General features: G+C 38.0%; 1 protein-coding gene across 3 annotated transcripts in view; it reads right to left on the reverse strand.

Moving 5' to 3' along the window:
- Window positions 1–214: 214 nt before the first annotated feature.
- Sin3a (SIN3 transcription regulator family member A) overlaps window positions 215–16,990 on the reverse strand; it is a 54,592-nt gene continuing 37,816 nt past the window's right edge. Inside the window, exons 16-21 of one of the 3 annotated variants that reach the window (XM_076851127.2) lie at window positions 16,677–16,846; window positions 12,479–12,652; window positions 9,620–9,712; window positions 8,411–8,505; window positions 3,571–3,778; window positions 215–1,317 (exon numbers count right to left, since the gene is read on the reverse strand). In XM_076851127.2, the coding sequence (XP_076707242.1) occupies window positions 1,087–1,317; window positions 3,571–3,778; window positions 8,411–8,505; window positions 9,620–9,712; window positions 12,479–12,652; window positions 16,677–16,846 (971 nt within the window). In that variant the 3' untranslated portion in view covers window positions 215–1,086. Of the gene's footprint in view, window positions 1,318–3,570; window positions 3,797–8,410; window positions 8,506–9,619; window positions 9,713–12,478; window positions 12,653–13,630; window positions 13,730–16,676; window positions 16,847–16,990 lie in introns of those variants that run through there. The other 2 variants (XM_076851126.2, XM_076851128.2) reach the window with 2 other exon arrangements.

Here is a 16,990-nt window from a genome sequence, read left to right on the forward strand (position 1 = left end):
AAAAAAAAAAAAAAAGAAGAAGAAGAAAAGAAAAAAAAAGAAAAAAAAAAGTTGGGGGTGAAGGAGAAGACAAAGTTTTACACAAAAGTACTACAATGGTAACTCCCTTTGGTAAAAAGTGTAATAAATGTCTTATATATCTGTTCATAGGTTCTAAATCTGAAGCCACATAGTACTATGGTACACAAGAAGCTAGAGCAATTATGCTAGCACATCAAAGCATATTTCTTTTAATAAAAAATTGACAGTATGTACATTATTTACAAAAAAAGAAAAAAAAAAAACAAGTTAAAATTGTGTGTGTGTGCATGTGTGTCAGAGTAAAGCTGGTGGATGGCACTAGGGTAGACTAGTAAAGGAGCAGGTACAAAACAGTTCCACGGGAGCTAAAAAGGACAACTGATTTGAACTTGTTGAAGTTGAGAACCAGAGGAGAGAGAAGGGTGGGCAGCAAGGGATTTGTCAGGAATCAAATCCACAAGATGATGAATCCCTAAGCCAAACTGTGAGTCCCAGATAAAAACCTAATGGGTGATTTTAGATGTGCTCAAGTGACCAGGAGGAAAGAAGACGACGAAAAAAAAAAAGCCAGATCCAGCCTTTTTTTCCTTTTTGGAGGGAATGAAGAGGAGTGCTGACCATCAATAGTTACAATCCATTTGACTGTTAAGTCCTTCCCCAATCTGTTTTGTAAATGCACCTTCATCCAGTCAAAATGTGAACAGCTTCCGGTTTTCTCATCGAAGGTCAGGAGACTATTCGTAGCTCTGCTGGTGTGTGCAAGCAAGCCACATTATCTCTGTGCTTGCATGGACTTCCTTCCCCTCCAGGGCAGGCTAATACTCAGAAATCCCCTGGGAAAAATGCCAGCTCAAGCTTTGTATGGTATTCACATTCCTTATGTGCATCCTACTTGGTGCCAGCTTGCATCAGTGGCCATATCTCAGGGAGACCAGTGAGGCTTGAAAGGCATTGTCCTTTCTTCTTCAGTGTGTGTGAGTATGAGCGCGCGCGCACGCGTGTACACACACACACACACACACACACACACACACACCCCTCAAGTTATCTTCTCTGGTTTTGCAGTTAAGGGGCTTTGAATACTGTGCCGTATTTGACACGATACTTGTTAATGCTCACAAAGTGCAGGGTCTCTGTGTCACAGGTGGTGGTACAGGGCACCAGGCCCTCCAGCCCCTCACCCATGAGCCACTTGCTGGTTTCCGCTGCCATTTCTCGGGGCACATGTTCCTTGGTCCATTTATCTACCCAGGCCTGGAACCTCTGATGTAGACGCTTGCTTACACGCTCATGGGACTATAAAACAGAAAAAAGGAAAAGAAAAAAAAAAAAGAAGCAGCATAACCAAAAAATCCCTTAAATACAAAGTTCAATTTTGTCTTAAAGTAGCAGAAGGAAGATGTGGGCTCTTAGATATTACTGGCTAAAAATTAAGTAGGAAAAAAAAAAAAAAAAAAAGAAGGCAATAGATATTTTCTGTTAAAAGAGAAAAGAACGTAAGAACACTATAAGGAGATGGAAACCCATAAAACTTCTGAAGAATTACCAATACAGTACCTGGGCAGAGTAAGGATAATACGCCTCAATTTTAGTATACATCACTATCACCTGGGGAATTTGTTAACAATACAAAATTTACTTAGTCCCACAAATCTGCCCCCCCCTTTTTGTTTGTAGTGTTGGTGATCAAACCCAAGATCTCACACATGTTAACTTAGTTCTACCACTGAGCTATATTCTTCAGACACAAATTTGCATTTGAATTCAGACATGCTGTTTCTAATGTATCTCAGATAAGAAATAATGAGCTCTTGCTGTTAAGTCTTTTCTATCAGCATGGAGATCTATTTCTATGACATATAGTGCGAAGGTCTTAAATCTCACTCTCCATTTACCATTATTACCCTACTCTGGCCAGCAGAGTCTAGGCACAGATCTTCACTGGTATCCATATGAAAAGCATAGCTCAGCTCCCTGAAAAATCTGAATTAGAGACAAGCAGCTATACTCGGTGCCATGAGAAAATACATTAAATTGCTTGCCCTACATCTCTACCTTGAATGTTCTGTAGTCCCTTCCAACTTAACAGTTCCACAGTCTGATTTACCTCCAAACTGAACAATCCCTTCCTGTAAACAGATGTATATTGCTGAACTTTCAATTTAAGAATAACAACAAAAAATTCCCCAAATTAACCAGGCATCCTTGATACCTCTTCATTTACCTCCACATTTGACTCACCACCACATCTTGTCAATTCTATCTCCAAATTTTATCTACAATCTAATTTGCACAATTCCACTGCTACCCTAGTAGCCTACTTCTTATTTGTGCCTTGAAGTAGTGGACATTTTCTTTGAATAGAAAAAACTTCTCACTCAACTCTTCACCACACTGGCTCCTTACATTGTTCAGGCCTTGAACCTCACCTCCTTACAGAAATCTCCAAAAAGCAAGGACTCCATGTCAGTCCCTTGAGCCCTTCATCTGGTTTGTGTCCCTAGTAGCACATGTCATAATACCACATTTGCTCTACTTCATGGTTATGTCCCAGGGCCTGGCACAATACTCAGTACATAATTCATCAGGAAGGTAGCACAATGGCAACAGAATGTGAAAACAGAGAGGATCCATGCAGACAAAAAGATCAAAAACCATTTGAAAGGTAAATACTGGGAAGAGCTTCACTAGAATGTGGAATCAGGTATTTGCTTTTATGGGTAAAACCATATATCCCAAAATTCCTATGTTTAAGTCCAGATATACGTTAGGATATATCTGGATACAGATATTGCACCCAGGGAAAAAACACAAAGATCCAAAAACACCAACAATTGCCAGCTGAACACAGAAGCTATTTTCCCTTCCAGTCTTCAGAAAGAACCAATCCTGCTGATACACTAATATTGGACTTCTAACCTCCAGAACTTCAATTTTTTTTTTTTTTTTTTAAAGTAGGGGGTGTACCAAAGATTGAACTCAGGGCACTCAATGACTGAGCCACATCCCCAGCACTATTTTTGTTATTTAGAGACAGGGTCTCACTGAGTTGCTTAGTGCCTCACTTTTGCTGAGGTTGGCTTTGATCTTGTGATCCTCTTGTCTCAAGCCTCTAGAACTGCTGGGATTATGGGTGTGTGCCACTGCGCCCAGGTTAAATTTCTGTTCTTTAATTCACACAGTTTGGGGTACTCCATTACAAAATCCTTAGCAAACTTAATGTACCTGCTTACCCAACACTTCTTAGTTTTAAGAAGAGTTTTTTTTTTTTTTTCTTCCCCTGGTATCAGGGATTGAACCCAGGGCACTTAACCACTGAGCCACATCTATTTCATATTTTCAGACAGGGCCTGCTAAGTTACTGAGACTGACTTTGAACTTGTGATCCTCCTGCCTCAACTTCCTGAGTCACTGGGATAGGCCTGTGTCATCATGATCAGAATAAGAAAGAAGAGGTTTTTAAAAAGAGAAGAAAACAATCAGAACCTCCCCTCACCCCCACCCCACCCCACTCATGGCTAAGAAGAGAAATTTGTTACTGGTTCTCACCTGATGAGCCCGGAGCAAGGCAGTTCTTCGATACATGTAGTCCTCTGACTTGATCACATAAACCATCTTATAGGAATTGAGTTTGAACCTACACTCCAGCTTATCCAGGCTATCCACATTCTCCATGGTCTTCTTGCTGTTTCCTTCTTTCCCTTCCTTTTCCTGTTGTTCTCGACCACGCTGACACTTACGGATCCTGCGGAGATTCCTGCAAAGCAGAAAATGCCTGTAGGATGAAAGTTCATCCAGATGTAGATTTCTATAACTTCTACACCAAATGAGCTTTTCTTACTATATGCCTTCAGAGCACTTTTCACAATTTTAGTTACCTGTATTAAAAAATGTTCAAGGTTTTATTGTAAAATAAAATAAAAAGTTAAATGGCAAAGATACACAGAATTTTAAAAAGTAACAATTGTCAATCATCACACTCAACTAGGATGTTTTTCAAATGACAAAATATGATCATACTATATATTTTATTCAACTTTTTTCTTACTCTCATGTTTTTTTTTTTTTTTTTTTTTTTAATTTTACTACATAGATTTCTTTCTTTCACTCCCTCCTTCCCTCCCTCCCTTCCTGGTACTGGGAATTGAACCCATGGGTGCTCTATCACTGATATATGCCTTCTAGTCCTTTTTATTTTTTTGAGACAGGGTCTCACTAAGTGGCTGAGACCTCAAACTTGTGATCCTCTACACCAGCTCCCAACTGTGCTGGCAGATGTCACCACCATCCAAGCTTTTTCATTCTCTTTAACTACTACAGAGTAATAACTTAACCACATAATAGAAAATAATTTGAAGGCCCATTTTTAATTTTTTTCCGAAAGATAGCTTATACTCATTGCCATTTTAAATAGGTAGGAATGAAAATAATTTACAACATCAATGGATGCAAAAGAAGCGGGGGAGTAGTGTTTTTAGCCTAATTCTCAACAACATTCGGTGAAGATAGGTTATCAGGTAGACAATGGTTTTGTTTCCCATAGTTTGCTATTAAAAACACTGTTTCATTGAAGATGATCTTTGTAAACATGATTTCCATCCTATAGCAATGCTTATGTCAAGGACTTTTTTTTTTTTTTTTTTGATACTGGGGATTGAACCCAGGACCACTGAGCCACATCCCCAGCCCCTTCTTGTAGTTATTTAGAGACAGGGTCTTGTTGAGTTGCTTAGGACTTCGCTTTTCTTTTGCTGAGGCTGGCTTTGAACTCAAAATCCTCCTGCCTCAGCCTCCTCATAGGGATTACAGGTGTGCACCACTGTGCCCAACACTCTCAAGGACCTTTGAATATATTTGCAATCAATGTTAAGATTTAAATTTTCAGGCAAAACTACAAAATGTGGCAAAAATGATAGCAGCAACCATAAACTTGACAAGCTAGCTTTCCAACTTAAAGATGTGCTTGATGAAATCAGTGGCAGCATTAGTGAACGTGCCTTTGGGGGTGAGGGTATAAAATGTGTATAAAATATGGTATATACATAATATATACTATAATATATAGTATTTTGTGAATAACTCAGTAAATTAGTATCTTCCAAATAACCAATCACATGAAGTTATGAAATCATGAATGAAAAAAAAAAATTCCTTCAAGGTATAAGATAAATCAAAGGATTTTCACATAATTATATGAAAAACTCATTGATACTTGCATTGATATTGCAACTAATCTTTATGAAATCTTTAAGTTTTGTTGTCATCTCAAAGAATATTACAATTATATGAAAACAGTCCTTTTCCAGCTAGATATGTGTGTCAAGCCAGATTTTCTCCACTTATTTAATACAACTGATTGAATATAGAAGCAGATAGAAATTCAGCTGTTTTATTAAGCCAGACATAAGAGATTTGCAGAATAATAAACAATATTACTCCACCAATTTTGTTTTGAATTAGTGAATTTTAAACAATCTTCAGTTTAAACATTTTAAACAATCTTCAGTTTTGGTTTCTAATACAGTAATTATTATCAGTATAATCCCCCTTCAGGCCAACCTCAGCAATTTAGTGAGGCCCTAAGCAACTTACACCCTGTCTTAAAATAAAAAATAAATCAGGGCTGGGGTTGTAGCTCAATGGTAAAAATGCCAATGGGTTCAATTACCAGGACAAAAAAAAGTTGTGTTTATTCTGATTTGGTTTGTGTGTAAGGAGGTAAAATTTTTAGCATTTAATCCATGTCTATATTTACTACATGACTTTTAAATTAGAAATTTTTTTTTTTTTTTTTTTTTTTTTAATGGCAGGTATGGTGACACACACCTAAAATCCCAGAGGATTTTTTGGGAAGATGAGGCAGGAGAATCACAAGTTCAGCTTTGGCAACCTAGCAAGATCCTGTTAAAAAATAAAAAGGGTGGGAATATATCTTACTGAAAGTGTGTACCTGGGTACCAAAGGGGGGGAAAAAAAAAAAAAAAAGTTTCTTTTTTTTTTTTTTTTTTTAACTATATATGTTCTTTTAGATTTTACCTTTAGTCCATATTTGGGAAAAAACCAACCAAACAAAAAAAACAGTGTTATCTTGAAATTCATACGATGTTGCTCACTGCAATTCTTAACATTTGCCTAAACCTAAGCATTGCCTGATGAGTTGTTAAACTTCATAGAAAACAAGTGCTGTATGAGCTATTCAAATATGTTCCATTCAAATATTATTTTCAGATGGAAGTATAAACTAATAGATATAATAATTAAAAGAGCAATTCTGAGTTAGTTTTTGATGTTTGGGGAAAAAAAGGGGGGGGGGAGGACAATATGTTTTATGTGATCCTTTAGACTCCATTTGCTGATTGTACTGTACATTGGCTGTTTGACCTGTGACCAGTTACTTCATCATTTATTTTATAAACAGCCAATTTTAAATTCCTATAATGAGAGGCACCTTTTTCTATCATTTAACTTATTAGTGCCTAAAATTATATGGTCTTAATGGTTGTGCAACACTAAAATGTAAACTTCGCCTTACATTTTTGGTAGGCAGAAGTGAAGATCCTATTTTATGATTTTATCTCCCAGTAGCTCAGGAATATGAGAATTAACTTCTGACAACACAGATTCTACTTCTACTTAATTCTACTAATTAAGGAAAACAGTTTTTATTGTAAAGCATTTCAAAGTCTCCTGAAGTTAAACACTGTTAAAGTGCTAAATTATTAAAGTTAAACTGTCCTTAAGAAAGAAAACGAACCAAAGTTTTAGGCTTAAGTTTCTACACATTTTCATTGTCCTACTCCTAGAATAATTTTATCAGTTTCTATTGTTCTCACAGTATGAACACAAAAATCTTCAAATCTGGTGTAAAATACACCACTGTATGTTTCTGTCACACAGACTCCATGTCTGTTTTGTTGAAAGGATACTGGCACACAGTAATTGATCAAACTCTGCTAAATAAATCAATGAGTAGGGAAAACGGCAGGTACTCTTTTCCATGTTCTTGTTAGGAATAGTCTAATAGTGAGGGAATACTACTACTTTTTTTTTTTTGGTAGTGCTAGGGATTGAACCCAGGGCCTTGTGCATGTGAGGCAAACACAGTACTGCCTGAGGTATATCCCTAGCCCTGGAATACTACATTTTTAATAATGTAAGATGTAAGATTTCAATTCTAAATTTCCCATTCTATCTATTTTCTAACATCTGAAATATTGTTCTCCGTTTCCTTATCTCCTCCCCTCCTTCCTTCCAGCACTAAAAACTGAATCTAGGGTTACTCTACCAGTGAGCTATATGTCCCTCGCCCTTTCTATTTTTGAGACAAAGCTTTCATATATTGCTGAGGTTGGCCTTAAACTTGCTATCCTCCTGCCTCAGCCTTCTAAACTGCTGGGATTATAGGCCTATACCACAGATGCCCAGCTAAAATATCCTTTTTGTACTTAGAAGATCACCATTACAATTTGCCTGAATATAGGGGGAGGATTTAAAATTCTATACCAGGGCTGGGGTTGTGGCTCAGTGGTAGAGTGCTTGCCTAGCATGCATGAGGCACTGGGTTCTATCCTCAGCACCACATAAAAATAAAGATATTGGATCCATCTATAACTAAAAAATAAATGTTTAAATAAATAAATAAATAAATAAATATTCTATGCCAAAAAGTGTTAACACAGCAGCTCTAAGACTACTATCTTTTGGAAGGCCTGCTTAGAAGTTTGGCCCTTGGCTTGAGTGTGGCATCTGGGATTTGGGAAGATCTTCAGTTGCTTCCAAAAATCATGCAGTGGCCCAATATACATACTAATTATACAAACTGTGATTTATGCCCAAAATTTGCTTTTCTTCTGAGTCTGGAATTTTGGTACATGTCTGAAAGAGGGCACCTACATAACTGGCACTCAATAAAACCCTGACATAGAGGCTTTAATGAGCTTCCCTGGTAGACTGCATTTCACAAACATTACTGGAAAAATTAAAAGCATCTAATGTGACAACACTGGGAGAAGACTCTTGGAAGCTTGTGCCTTTTCCTCCAACTTTGTCACAGACACCTTTTCCCTTTGCCAATTTTACTTATATTTTCTTGATGTAATAAAACCTAGTTAAAGGTATAAGTATGTGCTGAGTCCTTCTGATCAATCACCAAACTTTGGAGACTCCCATAACCCATTCAGTGCAGAGAAGTTACTGCTAGTTCTTTAAACTCTCACCTCCCTAATGCTCTGAGGCATGCTCCAGGTAGGCATGTATTGCTATAGACACACAAACCTTGAATTTAGCATCCTCAGCAGATAGAATACATGAAAACCCAAATCTGATTTAACTCTTTAATCCTCAACTGTGCACAAGTATAGATTGCCAACTGGTGACTTGGTGCACTCACCTTGGAAGAAATACTGGTTTCTGTGCCAGATGTTCACGAAGTTCAGGAGAGGTAGTATCAGAATTCATATATCGTTCTACATAATCTGACCATCTCTAGGATGAAAAACACAAAATGGAAGTGGAGGGGAATCAAACACTGAGCAACATCCTCATCAAGCAGTTTAGTCAATTCTATGACTAACTGTACATGTCAAGATTAAAATCAGACAAAACCAAACTTTTCCCCAAAGACATGTTTGCTACTCAATATAATTCTTAGATTTAAAAAATTTCAAAGCCAGGCATAGTGGCATACACCTAATTCCAATTACTAGGGAGGCTGAGGAAGGAGGATCGCAAATTCTAGGCCAGCCTGGACAACTTAGCCAGGTAGTGTTTTAAAATAAAAAATTAAAAGTGTTGTGGATGCAGCTCAATGGCAGAACACTTCCTACAATGTAAGAGGCCCTAGAACTAGTACCCAGTACCACAAAAACAAAATGAAAAATAAGTTCTGTTACCCAGTAAGATGACAAGTTTCTCTGATATGCTTAAGTTATCAGAAGTCATAAATGGGGCTGGGCATAGTGATACACATCTGTAATACCATCAGGGAGGCTAAGGAAGGAGGATTGCAAGTTTAAGGACAGCCTCAGCAATTTAGGGAGACCCTGCCTCAAAAAATAAAAAGGGCTTGGGGTATAGTTCAATGGTAAAGCACCCTCAGGTTCAATCCCCAATACCAAGAGAAATCACAAATGAGTAGAACTTGGCCCACTAACATGTTTTATTTCCCCACAGATAATTTTATCTTACCTGCCAGACCAACTATAATAATCACATCACTCTGTCAATTCTATGAATTTACAATTTCTGGCTTCACCTAGCCTAATAAAAATTAACAAAGAGTCAAGATAATGACACTAAAAATGACATCTCATTTGTTGTTTGTTATACTTTAGGAAAAACAGCAAAGATGCCACCATGATTTCTCAGGAGACATGGCTTTACTGAGGGTAAGATGAGACTGCCATCAACCTTAAACATCCACAGCAGTCAGCCATTCTCTTTAGTTGAAAACATGGCTGGAATAACCTTCACCTTAAGCATTCTGATCCTTCAAAAAGACCTCAGGAGCTTTGGTCTTCTAGAAGACAGGGCCATAAGGCACGCTCAGGATGTGCCAATTCTGCTTGGCGTACAGGATTTATAATACAATTGCCCATACCTCTGCTTCCACAGGATCATCTGAGTTTTCCTCTTCTGTGTCCAAAAGCTCAATGGTCAACTGAACCTGGCCTTGGCTCTGAATGAACATAAGCTGAAAATAAGAAGTCAAAGTATAAACAATAACAAAAATCTTGGTTTTATCAGAGATTTTTTCTTTTTTTTAAATCGATAATTGCCAAAGCTATTAACTTCTGGAGCTCTGGGAGTTGGGGAGGAAATAAAGCTCTAAGATTTTGTTTTAAATGAAGAGCTGAGGAAGATACTCAAAATTTAAGAGGCCATTGATTAAAAAACAAACAAACAACAAAAAGTCCAATCTTGCTACTAGCAAAATTAATAGGTACTTCTTGAATTAGCTAAAATAATAAATACAAATAATAATAGCCATTAAGAATGCTTTAAACAAATGCCAAATGTCTTCTTTGATATAAGGAGAGCAACTAAAAACAGAGCAGGGAGGAAGAGCATGAGAAAAAGATTAACATTAAACAGGGACGAGAGGAGGGAGGGAAAGGGAGAGAGAAGGGAAATTGCATGGAAATGGAAGGAGACCCTCATTGTTATACAAAATTACATATAAGAGGATGTGAGGGGAAAAGAAAAAAAAAATCAAGGGAGAAATAAATTACAGTAGATGGGGTAGAGAGAGAAGATGGGAGGGGAGGGGAAGGGGGATAGTAGAGGATAGGAAAGATAGCAGAATACAACAGTCACTAGTATGGCAATATGTAAAAACGTGGATGTGTAACCGATGTGATTCTGCAATCTGTATACGGGGTAAAAATGGGAGTTTATAACCCACTTGAATCAAATGTATGAAATATGATTATGTCAAGAGCTTTGTAATGTTTTGAACAACCAAAAAAAAAAAAAAAAAAAGAATGCTTTAAAAAACAAGTATTTTGGACTGGGATGTAGCTTAGAGGTAGGATGTAGCCTGCCTAGCATGGGTGAAGTCCTGGGTTCCCCTCCACACCAAAAGAAATTTGTGTGTCCACCAGGGGAAAAAACCATATGCCCATTTGATTGATAATGCCACTTCCAAGACTTCATACAAACATGTAAACAAGTCTATGGTGTTTAAAATAAAATGTTAAAGAAGTATTTTTGTGTCAGGTATGGTGGTGCAAGCCTGTAATCTCAGCAGCTCAGGAAGCGAGACTGGAGATCTCAAGTTCAAGGTCAGTCTCAGTAACTTAGGAGGCCCCAAGCAATTTAGTGAAATCCTGTCTCAAAATAAAAAATTTAAAAAAGGGATAGGGATGTGGCTCAGTGGTAAATCCCCAGTACAAAAAAAGTGTTTTGTTACAATGTCATAAATTGCATTTGAAGTTCTTGAAATTATAGGTTCTCTTAAGATTATTTAAGATGTTGAAGACCCAGGTATCGTCGTTATCGTCAACTGAGCAAAATAAATTACAGTACACTTTGCTTAGTATGAGTGCTTTCTAAATATACATTGAAGCTGGACATGGTGGCACACACACTGTAATTCCAGCAAGCTTGATAGTCATTTTGGGGTGGTTTTATTTATTTATTTTTGTTGTTGTTGTTTTGTTTTTGTTTTGGAGAAACGGGTGTGTTGGTACTGGAGATTAAACCCAGGGTGCTTGACCATTGAGCTGAGGCAGGGAGATGGCAAATTCAATCAAGATCAGCCTCAGCAAATTAGTGAGGCACTGTCTTTAAAGGGGGGGCAGGCGGCAGACAGAGATGTAGTCCAGTGGCAAAGCCTCATTGGGTTCAACCACCAGTACTCCAAAACAACAAACAAAATTCAAGCAAGCAGTCTGCAAATGTTATCAATAATTATTTCTGGAAATAAGTCATTATGGTTGTCTAATAATTACTTTTTTATTTTTAGGTACTGGGATTGAACCTAGGGGTACTTTACAACTGAGCCACAGCCTCAGCCTTTTTTATTTTTAAATTTTGAAATAGGGTTTCAGTAAGTTGATGAGACTGGCCTCAAACTTGCAATCCTATTGCCCCAGCCTCCTGAGTTGCTGAGATTACAGGCATGTGCCATCACATCTGGTTTGAACATTCTTTAAAAATGTGTACGGTCCCCCCCCCCCCCCCAAAGTACAGTTCTGGTAAGGTAACTTGTTAGAGAGTATTTGCCTAGCATATAAAAACCCATGGGTTTAATCCTCACCACTGCAAAACAACACAAAAATATGTGTACATATATTTACAAAGCATTATATGAAAAAAGTTAACAGTAAAAGCAGAATACAAAATAGTAAAAATAAAACATAATAATCCCAGTGGCTTGGGAGACTCAGACAGGAGGAGGAGACACAGCAGCCTCAGCAACAGCAAGGCGCTAAGCAACTCAGTGAGACTCTGTCTCTAAATAAAGTACAAAATAGGGCTGGGAGTGTGGCAGAGTGGTTGAGTGCCCCTGAATTCAATCCCACGTACCTCCCTCAAACAAACAAACACACACCCCAAACCCAAAAAAACAACAACAAAAAAACCACCCTACAGACCTCATTTTTAAAAAACACAGGAAAGGGGCTGGGGATGTGGCTCAAGCGGCAGCGCGCTCGCCTGGCATGCGTGCGGCCCAGGTTCGATCCCCAGCACCACATATAAACAAAAGATGTTGTGTCCACGAAAAACTAAAAAACAAACAAACAAACAAACAAACAAAACCACAGGAAAGAACAAAACTAGATTGTCAGGGGAGATGACTACTTCTACTTTTCCATGTTCTTTGTATTTCTTCTGATGAGCCCATTAAGAGTTCCAGGAGGAAAATCACTTGGTTAAAATACCACACTTTGAATTTTGGTAGAGCCCTAATAACTTCAGTTACCAACAAAGGCCTGGTCACATGATCAACTCTCACCTTGAAGCAGTTCTCATCTGACATAAGCTGCTCTGCCTTCCGCTGATAGGTTGACTCTAGGAGGCTCCTTGAAGTCTGTGTGTTTAGCTGGCCCCCAGTGGCCCCATTATTGTTTTCTGCCAGATAAAGGTCAGTCACCTGCACACAAATCTCATCACTGACAATGTGCTGCAGCTGGAATCAAGCAAAGACAAGTCATCAGTAAACCAAAAAAATATTTCTTCCTATAATCTAGTCACTCAACTAGAAAAGTGAGGGTTTTGATTGGTAATTTTTAATAATTAATCACACAGAAGCACTGTTATCATTTTCTTGAAGAGTAAACAAGTGAAAGTCTGCAACTTTATTAGTGATTCATAAGTACAACTTTATTTAAAAGCAAAAACAGGACTGGGGGTACAACTCAGTGGTAGAGTACTTACCTACCAAGCTTAGATTCTGGGTTCAATCACCAACACCAAAAAAACTAAATACAATTCTAAGGATCTTTAAGAATTTTTCCATGGCTCTTTTAGTTTTTCATTGGAGTACTAGGGATTGAACCCAGGAGCGCTCTACCATGGAGCTGTACCCTTGGCCCTTTTTATTTTTTGAGACAAGAGTCTCACCAAGTTGCTAAAGCTGGCCTGGAACTTGCAATCCTGTCTCCAGAGTTGCTGGGATTTTAGGTGTGTGGATTGGCACCTTTTCTTCTTCTTTTTTTTGTACTAGGAATTGAATCCAAGGGTTCTATTTTAAGATAAGGTCTAAGTTGCTTAGGGCCTCACTAAATTGCTGAGGTTCCCGTTGAATTTGCAATCCTGCCTAAGCCTCCCAAGTTGCTGGGCTTATAGGAGTATACCACTGTGCCCAGCTTTGGCTCATTTTTATTAGCACTTTCTATTATTTACAATTTGTCTTCACACATATCCTTTTTAAAATATTTTTAAGTTGTTGAAAGACTTTTATTATTTATTTATTTATATGCAGTGCTAAGAATCAAACTCAGTGCCTCACACATGCTAGGCAAGTGTTCTAACATCGAGCCACAAATCCTGCCACTGTCTTCATATATATTCTTATTTAGTTCTCAAAAAAAAAAAAAAAAAAAAAGGCAGGATGGAAAAGAAGTCCTAATGTTCTTTTTTTAAAAAAAATATTTATTGGGGCTGGGGATGTGGCTCAAGTGGTAGCGCACTCGCCTGGCATGCGTGCGGCCCGGGTTCGATTCTCAGCACCACGTACAAAGAAAGATGTTGTGTCCGCCGATAACTAAAAAATAAAATATTAAAAAAAAAATATATATTTATTTATTTTTAGTTGTAGTTGCACACAATACCTTTATTTGTGGTGCTGAGGATCGAACCCAGGGCCTCACACATACTAGGCAAGCGCTCTACCACTGAGGCACAACTCCAGCCCCCTAATGTTATTTTTGAGGTAACTATGATGACTCATTTTTAACACTAAATAGTCTTAAAATGACAAGTAGGTATTGGTAGATAACTGGACACAAGGCAGAGTCAGAAGAGTGAGTGGTTTGAGGGAGGAAGAAAGGGCAACTGCAGATGATTACATAAATTACAATAAGTTGATATAAAGGATTCTGATATTATTATTTAAATAACACTGATTTGGTTACAGAATGAAAAGCTTAACATACAGCGTATAAGAGAATTAAAAAGCAGGGTGAAAAAGTATGTCAAAAGACTGATCTCTCTCTAATATGCAGATGCTTTCAGTTAATTACTTTCTTATTAAAATAGACTATATTAACTGGGTGTCACCACATGTTATGCATGCCTGTAATCCCAGCAATTCAGGAGGCTGAGATTGGAGGATCTCAAGTTTGAGATCAGCCTCAGCAACTTAGCAAGGCTCTACACAATTTAGCAAAACCCTGTCTCAAAATAATAAAAAGGACTGGGGATGTGGCTTAGTAGTTAGTGCCCCTGAGTTAAGTCTTTTTAACTGACAGTTAAAAAGACTGTCAATAAGTCTTTATTTATATCCTCTTTTTGTATCTGGCCCTACCCTGCATCTTTGGAAAGGGTAGCACTACAAATCCAGAGACAAATGGGTATCCCCACTTTTCCCCACCCTTGAAGGCTGGCCATGTTCTCTCTCCTGGTATTTTGAAATGACACTCGGAAAGTATTATGTCAACTTTTTACAGAGGAGCAGCTACTTGAAAGGCTGGGACCAAAGGCTTTTCTGGCAAGTCTAAGAGGAGTGGAGAAGGCTGTGCATGCTGAACATTCATCTGTAGAGAAACATGAGAAAGAAGCAAATGGCCAGGATGAAGGGATCCAGGAGAGAAGAAAAACTTCCTAGTCTTGCCCTCACATGGTATGATCATATTCTGAGTTCTGTACTTAAAGATTGTGAGACTGCCTATTGTATACTTAAAAACTATTCCCTCTCAAATCAGTCTGGAAAAGGTAAGAAAAATGTATGGCTTGACCATGAAACATATCCTAACCTCCAGTTAGCAATGTACTCTGGGAGAACACCAAGTGAGAAAAAGAGAATGAGAGAAAAGATGCTTCCTGTTGAGTTAAGATGAGAAACAAACATGGCTTTAAAAACTCACTGATTTGTGGGTCTGGGGTTGTGGTTCAGTGGTAGAGCACTTGTCTAGCATGTGTGAGGCATGGGTTCAATTCTCATGATAATTGAACTGCATATAAATAAATAAAATAAAGGTCCACTGACAACTAAAAAATATTTAAAAACAAAAACAAAAACCTCACTGATTTGACCCAGGTGCGATGATGCACTCCTGTAGCTCGGGAGGAGACAGGAGGACCACGCAAAGCCAGCCTCAGCAAAAAGCGAAGGGCTAAACAACTCAGTAAGACCCTGTCTCTAAATAAAAATACAAAATTAGGGCTAGGGATGTGGCTCAGTGGTCAAGTGTCCCTGAGTTCAATCCCCAGTATAAAAAGACAAAAAACAAAAAACAAAACAAACAAACAAACAAAAAAAACCACCTCACTGATTTGAGGTGTTCTGAAGGAAAACTGTTTCCTTAAAAAAAAAAAAAAAAAAAAAAAAAGGTTGAGACAGTATGTGTATCAAAACCTCAGGCTTATAAAAAGTTTTACTGGCTTTCTTTGAAAGTTGTTGTGCTGGTGGTTATGAAAGACTTTATTCCTTGCTATAGCAAACTCAAACTTGTAAGCAGAAACAGGTAACTGGAGTTATTATTTTATATATATTTAAGGGATTGACACAGTTTGTCTTTCAGAAATTGTGAGCATAGCTGACTGTATCTGTAATGATGTCTGTCAGTCACCATTATGGTAAGGCCCAACAATTTCTTCAACTTTGAGGAAGACAACTTTTTCTAAGACCCAAGATTCAGTCATACGAAGCTTTCTTCCTAATCTTTGATATTGTGGGAGGGGTATAGAGATGCATCTTTCCAAAATCAAGACAAAAATATGGGTAACTTCACAAAGGATTCAACATTTTATCCCAAGAGAAAACTGAGCAATAAACCTTTTCCTTATATAGTGGCAGTGTGGGTTCTAGGGTTAGAATTACTATTTGCTTTTTCCAGGTTTTACTTTCCAAAAGTTATGTATCCACCGACCCTGATCTCTCTGGGAGCTCAAGCCAAGAAGTAAAAAACTTGACCATACATTACGAGGTATTTGTTACAGATATTATTGTAAAGAACCACTTATTTACAAATTTTCAAGAACAAAACATAAAACCAATCAAATGTGTAATGTGGAGTAAAACTCAAGATGGGTAAAATGGGCAAAATATTGAAAAAGATTTTATATGAAACCCTTCTTGGTTTCATATAAAATACAAGAAGTACACAGAATTAGCATCCATGGATGAGATAATATTATACACTGCTGACTCCTCACAAACAAGAGAAGGAATAGGAGGGCAGGGCAGGGAGCTGGCCTTTGGATCTCTGCACTCTGTACATGTGGTCAGGAAGCAAGGGTCTGAGGAGGGTTTACACTACTGTGAGGGCACACTCAAAAATAAAGGAGCCAATTCTGAGGCTGGATTAACCACACTTTGTTAACATGTGAAATCAGACTTCATCTTAACCCTGATCTTTCCATTTCAGAATGATGCATTTATAAACACTGTTATCTGAACAAACTGCCTTTCCTTTTCCTACAGAAATCTTGCCTTTCTTTTAGGTAAGAACTTTTTCCCTCACAAGCACTAACCTCCACCATGCCCTCACCTGTCTGACAATGCTCTGGATAAGTTTGTCCATAGTAAAGGCAATGTAGGCGTGAATGGTGAACATCTCTCTCAGTGAATCTTCATACTGTGATGAGTCTATGTTGCCATCAAGCAGGCTCCGCACCATGTCCAGGAAAGCTGGGTAATAATCTTCTACATCAACATCCACTGTGGGAGAGATAAGATAGATGAGGTCTTACCCTGCTAAGAAAAGATCAAGGACAGAGGGCAGGGAAAAATCCCAAAGCTGGCCCAAACAGTATTTGAAAAGGCAAATAAATACTAGATATTCAAAACATATTCATTCAACCC

This window comes from Callospermophilus lateralis, chromosome 3, assembly GCF_048772815.1.
Source record: "Callospermophilus lateralis isolate mCalLat2 chromosome 3, mCalLat2.hap1, whole genome shotgun sequence".
In the NCBI taxonomy this organism is placed as follows: Eukaryota; Metazoa; Chordata; class Mammalia; order Rodentia; family Sciuridae; genus Callospermophilus; species Callospermophilus lateralis.